General features: G+C 40.7%; 1 protein-coding gene across 1 annotated transcript in view; it reads right to left on the reverse strand.

Annotated features, from left to right (window-relative positions):
* Window positions 1-20847, reverse strand: part of DRC11 (dynein regulatory complex subunit 11) — a 106239-nt gene that overhangs the window by 53805 nt on the left and 31587 nt on the right. Inside the window, exon 7 of the mRNA XM_082056418.1 lies at window positions 778-865. Within this exon, the coding sequence (XP_081912544.1) occupies window positions 778-865 (88 nt within the window). The remainder of the gene's footprint in view (window positions 1-777; window positions 866-20847) is intronic.

The following is a 20847-nucleotide window of genomic DNA, read 5'->3' on the forward strand; positions in this document are numbered from 1 at the left end:
GATCATTCTGGTGGGTGGAAATGGCTCTGAGTGCCAACCACTGTCTCAATTGGTCTTAATCACTTTCTCTGTGTGACACCCAGATGATCAGAGGAAGAGATTATCAGTCACTTCTGTTAGCAAGAGAACTCAGAAGAGGGGTTTTATCTGACAAAACAACTGAGTTCACTACAACAATATGTAAGATAAACTAAGATACTTCCTTCACCTGAATGTTTAAGCTTGCTAATGACCATTGGCAGTAAATCAAGGCTTAGGTCTGACTGCATAAGGAACTCTTCTATGCTTAAAGTATTAACAATTATTGGTAGGCATTGCTGAGACTGAATGCAAACACACGGGAACCGATTTCGGCCTCTGGGATAGTTTTGGAGGCCGTTTTCAAACAAAGGTTCTTTAAACTGTTTAATATATATTTCTACTAGTAGCTGGCACCAGTCTAAGCAAATGGATTTTGCAACAGGAGAGCAACTGTTTGTAGCTGAGCCCCTTCCTTGTAGCTCCCTCAGATATTTACCTATGTGTAAGCTGCATGCCTGAGCACCTTCTGCCTTGAGTGCCTGCACATCTTGCAAGGGAACAAATTTTGGTACGTGAGTTTTGTGGTATACCCTGGAAGAAAACTATGCTTTCACTTGCAGCAAAAAGCTCTTTAACAATAAGCCTCCTGGAGTGCTAGAGGCCATGGTTATGAAAAATTAACTAAACAAACAGATGTTTTGTGGAGATTCCATCCCCAATTCCATTAACCTTTTGCATTAGAGGAGTTGACAGTACCTGCTCTGCAGTTTTTTGAGAATCAAAAACAGTCATTGAACCTCCTGCCTCTTCACTAGGATAGTCGGGAAACTTGCCTACGATATGCCTGTGTGAGAAACAGAAGATAGAAAACTAATTAAAATCCATGATTTTTTAAAATCTGGTTGACAAAGATGTTAGATGATGGGGAAGCATATTATCCTCCTTTACCTCCTACTCAAAAACAGAAAGCTGGATCACTTCCTATGACAGTGGCTTTTTTGTCCAGGAAATTAATTAAAACAGTTACCAGCCTATGTCTCTTGTCCAATGGCCCATCAAACATTGAAAATCCTTAAGGAACTTTTTTTTTAAGACGGCACATCACTTCAAGAGATTTTAAGATGAAGTACATATGTTTATAGATCTCTCTGCTTTCAACATCCAGCTCCTTTTAAAAGGACACTTCTATTTAAATAGATTTTGATTTACAAATTCCAGATTATATTTCTGTTTGAGGTTCTTCACCCTCAAAAATTCCCACTGTAATTGCACAATTTGGTGGTGATAGAAGATGGGGAGGAGGGATGAAGGGCTTTATAATAAGGTTTCTTGGATGGTATGGATAATGCAGGCTGCTTTCAGACCTTTCAGAAAGAGATTAAAAGATGTCAATATAAATGGTCTATGGACTGTAGTTATTACATTTATAAGACTTCTTTCATTTTTGTAGCTTTTTGGATTTTATCAGTAAGATTTTCTGTTTCTTTGGTAATATCAGGAAGATGTTCTGTTCCACAAAAAAATTATACCACTGCAGAAAAATCCTTGTTTTACTTTCAAATACAATAGTAATATTTCCTTTAATTGAAATGAAATTTTCCTCGAGAAGAAAATAGCTCAGCAAGGTCAATGTGATTAATAAAAATTGCTTTCATTTTTAAAAAACAACTGGTACCTTAAGGGATTTCCCTAGGCTACTGTTTAGTAGACTCAATTTTAAACTGAGGTCTTTGAAACAGAGCATAAGTTATGTTTCTATAGTACCATGTGTACAGTTTGGATCCCTAGCTAGTATTAATACAATAGAAATTACAAAAGAATAAACATTCATCTGTAATTCTAAGCTCTGACTTGCATGGTCAATAATTACAACTTCTATATGGAAAAAGATGCCAAACTTTGGTCACTGCATTTCCAGATGCCATTCTATGTGAACAAAGGGATGTCATTGTTAGTGTATTAAAAAAAAAAAAATCCAGTTATGATGGTATTTTGGCCTCAAAACCCTGCATCATCGTGTTTATTTAACGTTAGATCATGTTTCACTTTTTACAAACAGCCAGAAAATAGCTCAATTTTATGTTAAATGCAACCTTGTTTTAAATGCTGCTTCAGGTCTGGCTTACAGCAACAGATCTCTCAAAATCTAATATTAAGGCTGTTGCTGCTTTACTAATGCCAGCTGGGAGGAAGGAAAGGCAATATGCACTGCGGGTGAAGAATCAGTTTGGAGTCCACCACCCACTGACTGTGATATCAGTGCCAGCTTTCAGTATTTATTAGTGTTACATTTGGTATTTGTATTAGCTTTTCATTTTTAAATCATTTAGGGCTCTTGGAGATAGAAATATTTACCATTTGAACATCTATGATGAGTATGAGTGAGTGCTGTAGAAGTTCTGTCAAATTCTCACATTTGGAAGTGGGTTCCAGTTTGTTTATAATTTTCATTTTGTGTGATTCTGCTCACAGCTGGTGTGGCTGTTTGGGATGATGTGGCTCAACTCATCTTTTTGTAACCCCTACAGCAAGTGCTTAAGTTGAAAAATAAGGTGAAGAGAAGGTAATGCCATTCTTTTCACACAAGTGGAAGTAAAGCGTCAGCCATTTATTAACCAGTCAGCTGTCTGGGGACTGGGTCTTCAGTTGAGGGTAATGCAGAATGTGAGTTCCCATGGTCATCAGTGACCCGAGAGCAGACAGATACCCCACGTTTCAGTTGTGCTAATTCCTCAGGGGCATCTGTTTTTTTCTTTCTGGACCTTATCTTTTCTTGTCTACTGTTGTTTAGCATATCAATTGTTGTCTGATGGCCAAAGAGCAGTATTCTTAAGTCTCATTTTACAACCCGACCTCCTCTTTCTCTTCTAGGTTTAAATGACTACAACTTCAATCTTGTAATGCCTGGAAAGCATGCACATGCATGACCCTTATAGACAAATTCCTCTCTTTATGAAACCCTCTGAGTTCAGAGGTTAAACCAGGGATTCATTTGGCCTGTAAATCTGCACAGAAAAATGCAGTCATTGATCTTCCTGGTCACAAGTCCATTTAAAATGTAATGAATCTCAGTTTTCATTCTCCATTCCCTTCTTGGCAGCATTCTACTCAGAACCATCACAGCGGGTTGTCTCATGCATTCATTCCACAATGTTAATTTGGATTCAACTGAACCCAAACTATTTTGTATAAGCTTGTTTTACAGTTGTTGATAATGATAAAACACAAGGATAAAATGAGCAGACAGCATGCACTCTGTGAACAGCCAAGGATATTCCTAAATCTTTGTTCCATCAGATAAACTACGCTTCATCTATGGCTCAAGAGGGTCCCACCAGGCATGTCCCACATTGAACAGCGAACAGCTCTTGAATTAGGAGGATCTTCCAAATACACAGTATGATTTAGAGCTTGCTTTACCATAATAATAATTCAAATGATCCTAAACTGCCCTCTCTTTTTGAAACTTCCTAGAAATAATGACATATTCATTATTAGAGCCAGTTCTAAGGCAATACTGAAAGAAAATTAATCCAGATGACAGAAGAACTTGCTCCAAACTTGAGCCTGGCATGCTGGTTTGTTTTGCTGGAAGCAGAGAGGGGAGTTTTATGGTGGGAATCCTTGGCTCCACCTGTGTGGCACTAATGGCACAACCATGCTGTAAACCAAGACTTGCAGAAGGTGGAGCTGCACAAGTTCAAAAAGTCAGCAACTAGGCTGAAAATTGAACTGGGGAGTGCAAGGGCATTACACCTGCATCTCCATTGTTTGTTGACTCTGAAAGTTGAATCACAACTACAGTCACTGTAAGACTTTAGCCCATGAGAAATTACAGAGTGTGTATTTCAGGCTGGTGTTTGATTGCTCTCTTAGTTCAGTGAAAAAAACTATTTGGTCTATATTTCCTCTAATCTGCCCAGCTTTTATTTTCAATATTCATAGTACTTTGACACTTCCTTTGCATGTTAGTCACTATATGTAGGTGACAGATTACTCACCAAGTTCACATGCCCTGATGCTTTCTGTGCATGTCACTAAAATGGCAGCACTATGCAAAAACTGGTGGTCAGGAAAGTCTGAAAGTCTTGTTGCATGTTGATGGGGAGCGGAGACTGTAAAAAGTTCAAGCTCTTGATAAGAAAAGTATTGGAGTGTGTAATATATTTGAGAGACATGGTACATGTCAGAAACACCTGGTTTTGAGGCAAGTCAAAACTCAATGGGTCTGTTATTCATTATTGTCTCAAAGTTTGTAAGGGGGGAAAAATATCCAATTGTGCTTTCCTAGCATCTCATAAAAATGTGTAAATGCCAGAACGGGAAGAAGCAACTCTTATTTTCAACACGATTGCTTCAGAGGGAGTGCTGAAAATATATTAAAGGACTGCAAGCAAAATCAGAAGCAATTTCTACTGTAACCATTGGATTTCATATGGAGGATGCAGTGCTAATAAAACTGTCTGCCTAAACGAACAAATGAAATTTGTAAAAAAGAGTATGGCTGCTTGGGAGGACTGGACTCGGTGACTGCAAAGAAATCAAATAATGTGAAATGGAAGGGTTAGGGCTAGGAGACCTCCACCTTGTGAGAAACTTCAGCAGTGCCCTAGGGAAGCCCTTATAGACTAAAGACCTGAAGTCTGCTGCTTCACAGCCTGCAGGCAAGGAGCTGAGGATGGTTCTTGGGGGTGACCTGCTCCCCGCTGCGTGTTCACAGGCCACTGAACAGAAACCTGCATTTAGGAGCCTTGCTCGCACCGCTGCAAATCAAACTGAGTGCCAAACAGAGTTCACAGCAGGCAAAGTATCTTTCTTTGGGTCAGAGCCACTGCTTTAACAAAACTACTAAATGTTTCTGTGCTGCGGAGGACGTTGCTGAAGGGCTGCGGAGAAGGGATCTTTAGAAACTGTGGTATGTGAGAAATCCATTACTTTTCTGGAAAGCAGTGAAATCCTGTCAACAGGAGCATAGCATGGGTTTAGTAAACAGCTTTACAGAAAAGCCATCTAATTGGAATGAATGGGAGTCCTAAATCTGAATCAAACCAGCTCAACTGGAAGAGTTGAGGGGATGAACAAAGATGGAGGAGTGAAAAGAAACGATCTTCCACTCCCAGCTAAGAAAGAAGAGGATCCGATGAGATTCTTGCAGTTTCTCGAGTTACATTCTGTTCTCTGCTTCACTGTTACTGCTCTCCCCTTTTCCAAACTTATTCCTCTTACAATAACTTAGATCTGTCCAGTGTAATTGAAAAATAACCATATTTTGTGGTCTGCAACATGGACCCTTTTGTCTCTGGTTATGTAGCATAAAGTCCTGGCTCTTCTGGGCTCGATTTTTGTTCTACTGCACAACCCACATAAGTGTCCAGTTTTTGACTAGGTTCAAATGGTTCTTTAACATCTCAAATCATCATCAGACTTGGTATGAGTTAATGTGATTGGCTCAGGACTAAATGCTGCAGCACCTCAATTCTGACCTATAAAATAAATTCCCTGTCTCTGTGATGACCCTGTGCTGTGCTTGACTCATAAGCTGCTTCCTCCCCTTTTTATTTCAGCAGCATCACCCTTTTTTCTCAAGTGCTTTGTCTCTATTCCACACTTCTCAGGGATGGATATAGTTAAGGCTAAATATGGCTTTTGATTTATGAGAACACACCATTGATTTAAACATTTTGTCTGGTAATAGACTCAACAAGTTACTACCTACTCTGTTTTCTGGCATGATTTTACATGTGTTGTTCTTTCTTTTTGGCCATGGCTTCTCTAGCTAATTGTATAAAAGGCCTTGTCAGGAAAAATAAAAAATTGTTCTTTGGAGGAAAAAGAGGGTTTAACTCTTTTCAGAGTAAGAAAGGATGTGGGCTGTGCGCAGAAGAAAAGGCATGAATGATGGCTGTATGCTCTAGTCAGAGGGCCAGCAGAGTGTTCTGTGCAGAAAGGAACAAAAACAGAAAGGGGGGAACCTTTTAAAGAAATAAATCCCTTGTTGTTTTGTAGTTCTTGCCTGTTTCTGTAATACCAGCTGGTATGAGTTCTCTCAAACTACTTAAATAGCAGTGTTGGTTTATTTTAGGTGTTTCTGCTGTGACATTTTCTTTCCTTTTGTGTGTGCTTGCTTTAGCTCTTTGATAATCACGTCCAGGAAAAATAACCTATGCAAATATAGAATTACTCATAAAGCAAGATCAATTTCCATAGGCTTCTTGTCATCCTTAACGGGTTTGGACACAGGCATGTTACAACTGGTGTTTTATCGAAGGTCCTGATCCTCCAAGCATTTGCTTGTATGTATGATCGTTATGCATGGAAGTAATTCAGTGGAGTGACTTGCAGGGAGAAGCGTTTGGAGGATTAGAAACTTTATTGTTCTGGACAAATATTCGGCTTCAAAACTTTAAGATCAAGTGTTGTGAGGCCAACGATGTGCAAGAAGAAACATTCCCAAGGAGGAATGAGTGTGAAAGGTTTGTGGGGAAAGGTGATATTCTTTATTACTGTAATGACCATAATTAGAAACAATATACAGTCTTTTGGGTACCTAAAGCCTGAAGATCTGTAATGACAGAACTGAGCTTCAAAGCCAAGTAAAAGTTGGGAACAGTTGTTGGAGGGGACAGACTTAAATGTGGAATGTGGTAAATCTCTCTGATAGTTTTATTACACGTAGTATTATTGGCCAGGAAAGGTAGACCTTTGGCTGACCCAGTACAGTTGTTCTTAAGCCTCTTGAGTTCTTCCAGCAAAACAGTCTGTTCTGCTTTGTCATAAACTTATTCTACCTTTTCAAGGATTGTCCTGATCTTTTAAGAATAGTAATAGATAATTAGCACACTGGAAAAAAGGGAATTTCTGTTTCCCTTCAGATAGATTTGGGCATGAGCTTTCTGTGCCAGGACTCCTGGTTATGCTGCCTCCTGCAGTAAACTACAGGGGAAAAGGATTTTTTTTTTTGACCTGTCATTTACTTCAAAAATTATTCCTGGTTTAAAATGGCAAGAGGTTTTCTCTTTGAAGGGAAATGGACACATGGGAAGGTAGCACTGCATATTACTGCTAAGTTTTTGAATAGCAATAAAAGGCAATATGGGCATGAATAACACAAAGGAGAAACAAAAAGGTTAAATTTATGGTTCCATGAATAACTTCAATTGGAAAAAAAAAAAAAAAGGAAAATCAGAATAAAAATCTGGCAATATCAACACTCACAGAATGTTCTGGTATTTCTGATTTTGCATGTCCCTTTTCTTAGAAAAGATTGCAAAAAATTTTCTTAGTACTCAAATCTGAATTACTTCAGGACTGGAAGAAGTCGTATCCTGACTGAAGTAAATGATCTAATTTGCAACAGTTAGTAACACCCAACCCATACTGAAGGCTTAGACAGACCTAGAGAAGATGAGCATTATGTTTAGCCATCGTGGCACAGAAACAGAAATAAGATTAAAGGGACTGGCACACAGTTTTCTACAGGGTTATTTAGGGGTTTTGGCTTGGCTCTTGCAATACGGAACAGTGTTGGGCAGAGCTGCTGCTAAGCCTGGTGTGAGGCTCTCTGCAGTAACAGTGGCAACATCGCTTGGTGGACACAAGGACACTGGGATGTCCCATCCCTGCCCTTAGAGGGAATTGTTTCTGAGCTAGGAGCAGGGCACGTCATGGTATCACACCTGTAACTGCCTTGTCTGTGAGGAATTAATCAAATTGACTGTATGAATTTGTGTTGGGGTAAAATGTTGCTTATCAGAAACAGGCCTGAGAGAAACAAATTCCTGCCTTTTTGCTTCTCTGAAAGCTCCAGAGCAGCTACTGACATCTAACACTTGCACCTGTGCTTCGTTTCCTAGGTCCACCCTTCCTTTAGTGCTTGTCCTTCTCTTTTGGGCTTGTTCATCACCCCGTGTTTACCAGAGCTGTGAAGAAGGCTATTTTCCTTGAGGACCCATCTCAAAAGGTGAAGGGCTGCTCCTCTTTTTCACAGTTGGACTGTGCCCGGGCTTATTTCCAGTGTCAGCTTCCTGTTGACTGTCTACAGCCTTTAGAGGAATGTGATCCTGTCAACTCATCTGTAGGAGAATTAGGTTGAGCAATCCTTCCTATGGAGGAAGAACTCCCCCCAGGGCCCAACACCAGGTCTGGGGGACTTGGCTGATGGACTAATGACAATTCTGGAACTTAAAACTCTCATTAAACTCTCATCTGGTTTGATTTTCCTTCTATCTTTCCGTTCTCTTTAGAGCAAGGTCAACAATACAGAAGCTGGCTCAGAGAAAGGCCAGGTCAAATTCCCCCTCGCATTTACTGAATTCCTTACCTTTGCTCAGCTTATCCTGCCTTCGCAGAATGCTGAATCCTGACTCAAATTGGCAATATTTCCTGTGCTTAGTATTAAACTTAAGAGACTGAAACAATTATGGCCAGTTTTAAGCAAGATTACTTTAACTCAGACTAGAAGCTTTGTGAGAATAGCTTTCCTGCAGAGTCAGCCAGAGGGAATCAACAGTACTTTATTAACACAATATGAATTTTGTAAAGAGGAAAATAAAGCATGTGATTTTTGTAGCAAGGCCAGCCAAAAGAAATAACTTGCCCTCCAACATCACAAGTTTCTTTGGGATTTGGAGCGAAATGCAGTACAGAGAGCATTTTGTCTTATCGGATTTGTTTATGAGAAATTTGAGCAATCACTTTTGCTTCTAGAGGTCAAGGTGTTAGTGAAACAAAATGCATCTCTACAGAAGCAAAAGAAGGCTGCAAACTGGGCACGGCTGCTTTAAATTGTTTTGCCATGGCTCATCACTTTAACCTGAAGATAATGCTTTGGGGAGGGTTGAGAAATGGTGCCCTGGACAGGTCGCCCATCTGGAAAAGTGCCACTAGCACCCAAGCTCTGTGTCACTCTCTCGGGACTTTGCCGTCCTCTTTGTTCTGAAATAGTTTCACATATGCTGTATTTCTTCTGCCACCAGCTGACTGTGAAAGGTACTTGAAGTATTTCAAGGGTATTAGAGGTATTAGCTGATTAAAAACTCCCTGAAACAACTGCGCTCTACCTGAACCTATTGCTCGTATGCTGGGTGGATAGTTGTGTGTGTGCATAACAAATTCAATGCACTTGGGGCATGTCAAACACCCGTGCTATGCAGCATATGCACCCTTTATATCTGTACAGAAAAATGGACTAAGAGCCTGAACATGAGTGGAGAAGCTTTGTGCTTTGATCTACCCTTATTTAAATACTGGAATAAATACAATAATGGCACACAAGAGAAGCCTTTTGTCTCAGTATTTAAAACAAGCCAACCCGCCTGATTTAAGCATGGTAAAACAATGTGGTTTTTATCTGGTTTGTAACTGCTTGTGTCACTTCATGTGAAGATGATGAGTAAATCTTCAGACGTGTTTCAGTAGCTCAGATCTCTGCATTATGTCTATGGTATCAATGCAGAAACACAGTCCAGTCTGGCATAACTTGCCTCTTTTTTTTTTTTTGACTCCCTTGATTAAAATGATCTGTATGTGCATATTGTCCTCTTCAACCACTATATCATGGCTGTCCCATTCATGGATCACTGTGCCTCTGACCTGCTGCCTGCCCATCTGACTTTAAGCGTTTGTAAAGGACAATGTGTAATCAGGATCTGTCAGGCATCCCATTACTGCTTGGGAGAGTGCCTTGCTAGTTCATTTAAGACTGATATCATAGTGCTGTGCTAAAGGTGATACTTGTAGCTAAGACTGTGATTCCTTGAGAAGCCTTTGTGGCAGAAAAACTTCAGTGGGCAATGAGAAGATGAAAATGGCACATAGTGTGTTCCTAAATTTTAAAGAAGGCAACCAAATATGCTGCGCTCTATTTCACTGCTGCTAATGTTCTCGTCCACTTTAAGAGGTCTGGTTCTCAGTGGTTTGTATGAGCGTTCAAACTAACTATCTAATGATAAATCTGAGGCAATTTCATGCATATGAAAGCAGTCACAGTACTTGAGTTTTCAATGTTTTTCCCAATTGGCTTGTGCAGACTTATTTGAATAAATCACAATCAGGTGTACACAAAGTGTAAAACCAGGAAAAAACTGAGACTGATATTGAAGAATGTTGCAGAGAATCTGCATATAAAGTTAGAGATACTTAGAGACTCTTGGTCAATGCTAATACCCAAACAGCTCAGTAGTAAGAAAAATAATTTCAAATCTCTGCTGTGACAATTTTAAAAACTGTGAGGAAAGGACAAAGATGAATGTTTCGGATGAGCTCAATTAGAAGCCACTGTCAGGCTGGTATTAAGAGCATCCATTTATCAACAATGTTAACAACTCGGTCATCTCTGCAGTCCAAGAAACACATAGTAATGCCCTGAGATGCCAAGTTCATTAACTCTAACCTTGTAGTTTTGTGAATGAAAAACTGGGGTGCTTTATTTCTGTACCTGTTTGGTGTGTTTCTGGTGTATGATCTATAGTCTCCTTAAATTGCCTAAAAACATGGACAGTCTTCGAGATGGACAACGAATCAAATGCCTTTTGTAGAACTCTGGTATTGCCTCTCTAAATGACTGAATTCTTCTGCATGTGCTACTCACAGTGAGATACACTCAAATTTAATCAATTATAAGCAAAAAATGGAAGGCTTTTTATTTTTGTTTATTTATATGATGGCTTAATATTCTCTTTAAGCATCTCCTTGGTAGATGGGGCCAGCGTTGCAGTGAGTTGCTGGTGATGTGGCAGAAGAAGCAGACACCTGGTTGGAGACCCAGGGAGAGGCATGTCCTCCAGGAATTTGGAACTGGACCTGCAGCCCACTCTTGGTGGAAGCAAAGTGCCCAAACATCAGTAATTTTCTCCTAACAAAATTGTATAAAAGCTAAGGTGGCATGGGATGTGCAGTTTGAAGGCTCAGACTTGAAGTGCATGTTTATTCACTATAATAAATCTTGGGGTTCTTTTGTGTTTGGTGGTGTTTTGTGCGTGGTGTTTTTTGTTTGTTTGTTTGTAGTACTGGAGATCTAAATGTACTGCATCACAGGACTGTATAGAGATCAGTTGTCTGGAACAGCCTTATTACAGGATAGCAGAGCTTCCCAGGGCAAAGAATGTAAAGATTAGGTTTGGACAGGAATGAAATATAGGCACATATGTGGGAGAGGCTGTAATCGGCTGCTCCCGCTAGTTCCCAGGCCTCCTGCAATTGCAAACCTTGCAATACATAAAGAAAAGAACCATGTATTATACACTATTTCCCATAGGAAGATGAAGGTGAAATGATATTTTGGGCATAGTGTTACCCCCTCTGTAGCAGCTCTGAGAGTGGAGCCAATGATGGGAAGCACATGTACGCAATATGAAAGATGGCAGAGCTCTGGCTCTGGAATTTGCTCTCTTGGAGCAATTGAATTTTGACTTGGAATACTTCAAGGATTCCTGCAGCTATGGAGACTGCGGCCTTTAACTTGTAGCCATGCTTTAAACCGGTACGTTAAAAATTGGTTGCTGGATGAGATGCTTTCCAGAAAAATCTGCAGGAAAGAGCCAGTCTCCCAGTGTTATGAGCAATACAAAACAGGAGAGTAATCTTCCTTTCCAAGCCACCAAAGGATTATTATGTCAGTAAAATACTCTAAGAAGAGGGAGGGGAGTATTTGAACAGAATTTAGTTAAGGCTAATGCAGTTTCCTAGTATTACATAAATATCTCAGTAAATATTGTATCAGCTCTTTTATGCTGCTATGCTCTTTTCCCAAGTCAAACAATATTGTATTTGGTATGGTATCTTACCGAATGGCACTATGCTGATAAAATTATTTAGTACATATGGATCCTAAAGAGAACTAGCAACCCTCCTTATGCACTGTTAAATCTCTTATTTAGCCTGGGATAGTAACTCTGACTATTACTCTTGCTTAAGACCTAAGGATGCCTGACATAGCAGACAAAAATTGGGCAGTTTGTGATGTTAATAGCTGGGTGTATTTGAAGTAAATTACTATAAATAATTAGATCTTCTGTTGTATCTGCACAGGACTGAAATGCAGCTTGACTTAAAAGCCCTGGAACCTAACCTGGGGAATAAAAACAACCTGCTTGATGGAGTCTGACTAATCTCCTGTGCACTGAAATTCTCAGTAAAACTGAAACATACTGACTCGGGAAGGAGTGGTGAGACTCGGGCTTCAGGCACGTTCTTGTTCCGCCCACAGAAATACTACCTTCAAACCTTTTCAGACTTAAGGTGAGATTCAATCCAGGTATAGGATTTGGATTGACCAACTTTAACTTTGCACTGGGAAGAGTTTACCTAGATGCTTACCAAACACAGCAGCACACTGCTCACTTAACAAAGGGGTAGTCTGGTGCTTTCAAGGGAAATTAGCTCAAAGAAAAAAAATACGCCTTGCCTCATGTGCCCTTGACATGCTTGCCATCCCTGGGCTTGCAGTCAGTGTATGGCTGTCACCTGGAGCCTGTAGCAGCTGGTCCACTATGGAGATCTAGAGGCTGATGGGATTAACCTGCTTCTGTGCCTGTGTTCTTTCCCTTCCTTCAACTGTCCATCACTTCTGCTTAACCCTTCTGGAATTGGGATATTCCGAAGAACCTACTTTCACTGAAGTTGTGGTCCCAACCTTAGTGGTACCTTATGGCAGTTGAGTTTGAGTCTCATTGCATATTTGAAATCTGTTTAAAAAAAAATAGAGATGGGCTATTTTTTCCAAGGTGAGGAAGGGCAAGGAGAAGTGGAACTGGAGGGGAAGAGCTCTCAGCAGTGTGGTTAACATTGCACAGATTTCCAGCAGAAGCCTGGATTTTCTGTGTCAGATGATGCAAGTCTCCTGGATGTGGAATTCATTTGAAATTCAGCACTTAAGTAACTTCAACAATTTATTAAATGGAAATGAAGCCGCAATGCCCTGAATCAGCCTTATTTTCCATCAGACACTCTGCTGCTACAGTCCCCAGTGTGTAAACTCCAAAAAACCCCACTGCCAGTGAAAACAGTGAAACAACTGTATTTCAAAATTAAATATATCCTTCTTTTCTCTTGTGAGAAAGACTAACAGGTTGTCATTTACAGCTACATTCCCAGCTGTAACTTGCATGTCTTCATTCTCTCTATAGTCAAACCTGACTTCCTAGCAATCAAGTCTTTTATTATCTATCTATCTATCTCAGCTTGCTTGGTGGCATACGGGTTTGAGGACTGCTCGTTTGCGTTGGACACACTTAATGTTTTCTATCAGTTTGTAGTTCTAACTGTCCCTAATTTTCAAATTGGTAGCTTACCGGATTTATTTTTCCACTTATACATCTCTCTCATCCCTCTTCTGATTCTTGCCTCTCCAGCTCCTGGTGACTGTTTCTGCTACCCCTTTGCTGTGCTTGTGTCAGTCCATTCCATGTTTCTTTTTTCCCCCCACTTGCCCCCTTTCTTATTTGCATTTTACAGAGACAATGCTGAAAATGTCTTTTCTACCTCTTCTGCTTGCTTTTCCAAAGAGATCATACTGTGGAGCAAGGGCTGTAGCTTAGGAGCCACTGCTCTATGCTTCATGTTGATTTTTGTTCTCCTTACTTCTAAGCTTTTCCTTAGTCTTTCTCTTCCCAGAATATCTGTCAAACACCTCTCCTCTGCCAGCCCCTGACACTTCAGTGCCTCTCTGTCCTTCCACCAGGCACCAGTGGGACTCCTGATTCTTTTTTCTCTGCCTGTTTCTTGTTCGTGTATCCCAGCATATCTTCATTCACTTTGCTGTTGGCAAATTGGTTCTTCTACCTGCCCTGTATATTAACTTGCTGGGGAAGATACCTCTCCCTGTCACAGTGGAGTGAAAAAATAGCTGTGCTGGGTCTTTTCCTCTTTCCCTTGGGATTCATGCCCTTCTTACTTTCTCATTGATGAGGGCTGTGCTATGATAGCCAAACCAAGAGAAAAATCAGATGGCAGGGTGGACCCCACTGGGCCAAGCTAGGTGTCAAGCTGGATTACTAGAACAGAAACCAGCTCTGAGGTGAAAATCAGTTATCAGTGTTAAATACCCAGCAGAAATCCTGTCTGCTGTTAGGACTCTGTTTGAGAAAAGAATAAAGAAAATGCAGTGTGTGAGAACTGCAATCTAGCACACCCATTGAACAGGGCACACTACTGCAGCATTTTCCAGAAAAATCCAATCAGTTTTTAAAACATGTAGAGCTGTATTACAATAAGCTGCTGGCAAGTGTGAGTCCCTGAATGTAAGGGATGTTTGTGTTTTTGTGAGTATCTATGACAACAAATAAATCTAATGTTTGGGAAGTGTCCTTGAGAATGTCAGTGGGGGGTTTGTTGCATTATGTCAGTAACACTTAGCATTTTCAGACTTTTAATTCCTAAGTATTACTATAGATGGGTATGAGTACTTTAGGAAAATGAACTAATTAGTTACAAGATCTTTTTTCTTGTTTGCAAATGGCACCAGCTCAGACTAATGCTATTTACTTTAGCTTATTCCAGACTTGTAGACATAGAAAGGAGTGAATATTTTTAGGAGCTTTAATAGTAAGCAGGAGGCTCAGTCTCAAGGTCAATGGACTGTGGGTTTCTGTGGGTTACTTTCAGCCATTTGAGGAAGGTAGAAAAGGGAATCTAACCCTTTGTTGTAATGGTCTGTGTTGCTTCTGTAGTGCTACAAATCAAAAAGCAGAAAGCAAATGAAACCAGGAACTGATCCTACAGAATAGTGTGCAGGATGGACACGTCTGTGAGAACAGGGCTAGAAGTGAAGAGCAGGATAGGACAAAGAGCAACTTGCCCTTGTGCTAAGACTGTTTTTGGTCCTCTAATTTTTCCTTGCTGAACAGCAGCTGTACCTCAAACATGCACACTGAGGCTTATTGCTTTGGCCTTAACTCATTCCATCCATTTCACTCCCATGTCCCATACTGTGTTCTTAGAAGTTGAGTGAGTGAGAGTAAAGAGGTGTCCTGTGTGTATGTACAGAACTACGCCTATGGCTGTCTCCACACTGCATTGCCTGACTCCCTGGAACTGGGTCTGTAATGGGGAGGCCATGGACCCCTGTAAAATGTCTGGAAAAAGTTATGCACTGAAAAGGGGACTCAGAAAGCCCAGTCATTGGCAGCACAGTGTGCTTCTTCTCGTCTGTCGGTGCTTGATCTGGGGCTTCATGGAGGATGTCTCTCCTGTGCGAGCTCAAGTATCTGACCATTCTCATCCCTCTTGCATTCTAACCTCTGACGATTAACGTTATCTCAGTTCTCGTCTTGTGTGAACAGCTGTGCACTCTCTGCAGTGCACTGGGCAGCGATTGGCAGCACCAAAACAGCTGTATTAATTTTCCACTTTTGCTTTTAGCATTTTCCCAGTGTCACTGCCTGACACTATCTGTTACAAAACTCTGTTTCTCAGCTGATCACAGGTTTTACAAGCCATTTGTACTGGAAATGTAGAAGTTGAGCATTAAAATTACAATATATAGGTCTGAAAATACTGGCTGAAATGATTCTGTTTTTTCCAAGATGGAGACTAGTTCAAGACATAACTTTACTTATGCTAACTAAATGAAAATGTCTAATTGGACCCATCTTTTTGCTCCCAACATTTAGAACAAGGAGTTTCATCTTGCCCTTTGGAACAGAAATGTCTTTGCTGTCCCTATAAAAATCCTACCTCCACAGGCTGAGCTGGCAGGCTCTGGATAATTTTGCCTTTGGTCTACAGTCAGCAGAGCATTTAGAGCTTTATGGTTGAAAACTGCAGAGGCAGAAGCTGGGAATGAGATGGTGTGGGGAAAAGTCTTGCTGGGCAAAGTGATTTAGAAGCGAGCAGGCTGAGGAGAAAAGTGGAGGAGAAGAGACTGGTGTGAAGAAGAACCATGCTCATTATGCCTTTGCTAATGTGTGACTGTTCAGATCTGAATGAGCTTTTAATGTTGCTAATGCATAATTTATGTGAAAGCGTGGCAAGAGGTGTGCAATGCAAATCATGCCTGATGAAGAGATGAATATGTGCTTGCAGATGCTTGAAGTTCTGAGCATTCCTGCAAGATGCTGAGGAAAAGCCTCATCACAGGCAGAAAGCCTATGGAGGAGCTTTTCAGTGGAAAAGCCCAAAGTGCCACAGCACCGAAATAGTATTCCCTGATCTTGCACTGGTGGTGAACTGCTTTGGAGAGCAAGAGTATGTGCTCCTGCCTATAACACCCTTGAAAAAGCCCAGATATTGATAAACTTGCTTAGAAACAACACTGAATCTCCTTGGAAGTTGATGAGAGTCTACTTAGAATGAGGACTTAGCTCTGTGAAATAATATCAGGACTTTGTTTTCGGTAACTAAGTCAGTAAGCAAAATATCACAGAAAGGAGACTTTATGCAGGGAAGATTGCTAATGACTTTGTGGTTTAAGATATCTGAATATCTATCTGGAGGGGGAACAGTAGCATTTGGAAAGCTGGTGAAGATGTGCTTATGTACAGCGTTGATGCACTTGGTGATTAAATTGTTGTTCATGAGGATGACTTGTTATGTTGAATACCCCTTAGGAAGCTTGATTTGTACCTGCAATATTTCAAGAATCTTGTTTTTGTTCCTTAATTATTTCACACTTTTGATAGATCAATGAACAAAATTCCAGATCAGCAGCAGAGTCCTTTGCATATGTTTTTAATCACTGTATAGAGGTGGCAATCATAAATTGACCTGTACATTCACAGAACCTTACAAAACTGGAAAGGCAATGTATTTCTGAGTTTGCGGTGATTTAGAATGCAGAACTAGTGATGTTATCAATGTCTCTCTGGAGGCGTGACACCAGGGTTCAACTGGTCTTACTGTTTCAGATACCCGCCACCAAGATTTATCTGTGTTTCACCAAGTATGAGAAATATATGAATCCAGGGGCTTCCGACTGATCCCCCCAAAAGCCATCAAGCCGCCTATATTAATGTCAGCACACTCATAAATTTTTAGCACACACTGAAGTAGGCAACTTCTGCCACCGCACAGAAGCTTCCCAAGGTGTCCCCTGCCTCTTGTAAATCCACAGACACCCAGTAAAGTAGATTAACTGCAGATGGACTTAATAGCAGTTGTTCCTCCTTTGGAATTAGAGGGGTTCACACTTTTTAAAAGCGGACAATGTGGTGTTCTCATAAGCAAGAAAGAATGAATGAAGGTTTGTGGTGTGTGGTGGTTTTTTTGTTTGTTTGGTAGTTTTGTTTTGTGCGTGGTTTTGTTGTTGTTTTGTTTATTTGTTTTTTGTAATGGCTGTCAGAGCTAGGTAGTTGGTTCCAATCAATGGGAAAACAGGTTGCAGAACCGTGGGCTCCACTCTCTCCCACCATAGACAAGCAATCCTCTTGTTTATGATAACTTATTTTCCCTCTGTTCAAAGAAACCCAGTGGGCTATTTGCTCTGGTACTCCTCCAGTAAGCCAGTGATGCATTTGCATTCCATTCCCTTGCTCCCTCCAGCCCTGAAGATATCTGCCAAAATTAGTCAGTAGATAACTACTCAGTAGAAGCTTTACAAATGTGTTAGGCAAGGCTTGAACATTACCCATTAATGTTTACAGCTCCTAATTACATTAATTAATCAGTCTTAGAGGTTGTCTCACTCGGGAGCCCAAAGGCAGGATTTTAGTTCCCACAGATGTGCTTTAACTGCTCAGACTCTGTGCCATGGCTGCTTGCAGCGAGCAGCTCAGTGTGGTCTGGCTGCCAGGGTATTTATGCTGGGCCTGGACAGGTTTTGCTGTCAGAACTCTGTTCCTGTTGGATTTTGAAGCTAGCTTTAACTATCTCCATGCGGTACAGCCAAACATCTGGGAGCAGGCTGAGCCATGTCCAGGGAGACTGATATTAATTGTGAGCTGTTTCTGCAGAACGGCCTTTTGCTATGGGAGAAAGGTGTTCAGAGAGCACTTCGCACCAGCAATAATTGTTAGGACACAGAGGTTACTGCCTTTGCAAAATATCAAGTTGTTAGCTCTGTCAGAAAAGAGATGGAACTGTTGGTAGAGAAAAAGGATGTTGTCTCTTCTATTAATGTTTCTGTAGTTTTGCAGGAAGACTAAGTGTTTGGGCAGAGGAGGACACCCAAGCCAGTGCCATCATCTTTCAGAGCTTCATTTCCACAATCCAGAGCTTGTCTTTGCTCTCCTGAGGAAAATGAGAAGACTCAGAAGAGGCACAACCCAGACTGGCTGCAGAGTGATTCAGAAGCTTCTACTGGTTTTCTGCTATTTCCTAAAGAATTTGGTTTGGGTAGGCTTTCAGCTCTAAGTACAAGAATCTTAACAGGAGATACATTCAACTCCAGCGAAACAGGTAAGGACAGAAGAAAACTGTGGTGCAGATACAGATCACTTTCTGATTTAGTTCACCTCATCCTCATATGGTGGAATTAGCAGGAAACCACTTATTTATCCTCATTTGCATAATATCCTGATTTTTACATTGAACTCATGGTTGCTTCTGGCTGATGATTTTTGCTCCCAAGTGGAATATTGCATACAAGTGGCTTTTGAGTGTGTGACAATCCTTTAACGATGACAGGGTAAGCAAGTACTGACAATATGGATTAGGTGAAAGAAAGCCGTTCATCACCCACCTATAAATGGATCCTGTGGGCAGTAACTCCTGTCTGTGCTGAATATAAAGTACCAGATACCAGAGAGGCAATTTTTGGTAGGTTCCTACAGGAGAAATGCCATTGAAGGGCTGTTAGGGAAGAAAGGAATACATTTTCCAGAATAATAGGGCATTGTATGGAAAAAGAGGATTGTGATTAAAAGGCTGGTGGTGTTCCAAAGATTTCGAAGACTGGAGCTTGGTCTTTGAGAGAACTGTCTGCCATAGAGGTTCATTGCACTAAAACTGGTTATTAAGCAATTTTCCTATCAGCTGTTTTGTGAACTGTTGCCATATTGTGTAGAGACCATACTCCTTGGTTACTTGGAAAAGTGTTTCTGGCAGGCTGGGGGCACATATGACGAGCCAGACAGGACTGAAAAACAACACGGATTTGGATGGTCTTGGAGCAACAATTCCTCAAACCAGAGGTGAGGGGGTGCCACAGCTCGGTGCTGCTGAGGTGTCATCTGTCTCTGTCCTGTTGGCAAGACTCCAGCTGCTGATGGATTGCCTGGCAGCTTTCACGCACATTAACATTAACTTCATAAAAAGCAGTGTGTACTGAGTGTGAAATGCGATACGGGCAGCGCCTGACACAAATGAATACTTTCCCTATTCTGCAGAGTTTCAGTGCAAAACCTCTCTCTCCATTCATCTTCCTCCTGCCTCCTCCTTCCCCACCCCCTGCTACCTTGGGAGCCTCAAGAACAGGCGTGTTGGCAGTAAACTCAGCTCCACAAAAAGTCTTGTGAAAAAGGGAAATATTACATGATCACTTCCTATTTCTTCCTCTTTTCCTTTGCATCAAAGTCTGGGCTGGCTGTCAGGAATGTTCAAAATGAATAAATAAAGCACAGGAACCCCCCACTTCAGAAGGAGTCTCATTCACTCACCACGAAGCTTGGCCAATTCGTTTTCTGACAGTACTCAAGTCAGCAGGCAGAGCAAGAAGATCATTCAAAGCTAATCAGTAAAGTGTAAACCTATTAGGAAAGCACATTTACCCCTTGCCGCCTCCTTCCTCCAGAAAACCAATCCCCAAATCTGTGGGAATAACACATAATGTACATAAAAGTTGCTATTACTTAGATCCCCTGTTATTAGGTCAGCAATGCAACTGATGAAATGCTCCCCAGAGCACGGAGCAGTGGCATATAAATCCTGCAAGAAATTCACAGCGTAATTTGTTACAGCTAGAGGGCATAAGATACATTACAGCAGAGCCTCTGTATTAGGCTCTCCCCTGTGATTCTTGAGGCTATCTCTGGTAATAAAAACCTCATCTTGATTTCTCATCCTTTGTATTGATTTCTGTCAAAGACGACTTTCCTTAGACAAAGATACTACTATATTTCTCTGTATAATAAGAGGATTCTTCTCCCCTCTTCTCCCTGTCCCTTTTTAAAATTTATTTCAGCGATGACCATGAGGAAGATTCATAATTTGTGAACTGTAGTTAGGTACATTGAGCAAACAGGAGGAGACACTGATGACAGCTTTTGCATATGCACTCCAAAAGCCTAAACATGAAATTAGAGAAAAATATCACTGGTCTGGAATAGTACAAGAAATTGAAATTAAAACCCCAGCTATGTAATTGCTATATTTAATGTAAAGCTCTGTTGTTAATGTAATGGATGTAATCTGTGGGAGTGAAGGGATTAAAATCCAGACTCAGATGTATATAATCATAGCAAATGTTAATTTTGGAACATTCATACTCCTGCTTTCCGAATCTTTTAGCTATCTTGAAAAACAGGGAGGCCTGTAGGTATACTGCATGATGCTTTTAAAAAAAAAAGCTTTAATTTTTCTAGCATGGTGCATAGGGACAAGGCCAAGCAGAAATCTAGAAAGCGTTCTATGAATGATTTGCAAGACAGATAAGAACAGCTCCACAGAAGCCAATACAGATAAACAGAACGATGGATGGTAAGGTTGCAAAATGCATAGTGTTATATCAAAAATATTTTGTCTTCTCTGCAGTGGGTTTGCTATAAGAAACTGGAACACTGACATTTAATCTATTCCTTTGGGTTTTGCTTTATTTTGCCTTTTTTTTTTTAGCACGTACCTTTTATAAAGAAGCTGTTTTGGATCTTGAAATGACTGAAGCTATGCCTGTGTTCCCTTGTGCAAAGAAAGTGGTAAATACTTGTAAGAACTGTTATAAGCACATATTAAATTTCT

The sequence above is a fragment of the Streptopelia decaocto genome (genome assembly GCF_964273445.1).
Source record: "Streptopelia decaocto genome assembly, chromosome: 6".
Taxonomy (NCBI): Eukaryota; Metazoa; Chordata; class Aves; order Columbiformes; family Columbidae; genus Streptopelia; species Streptopelia decaocto.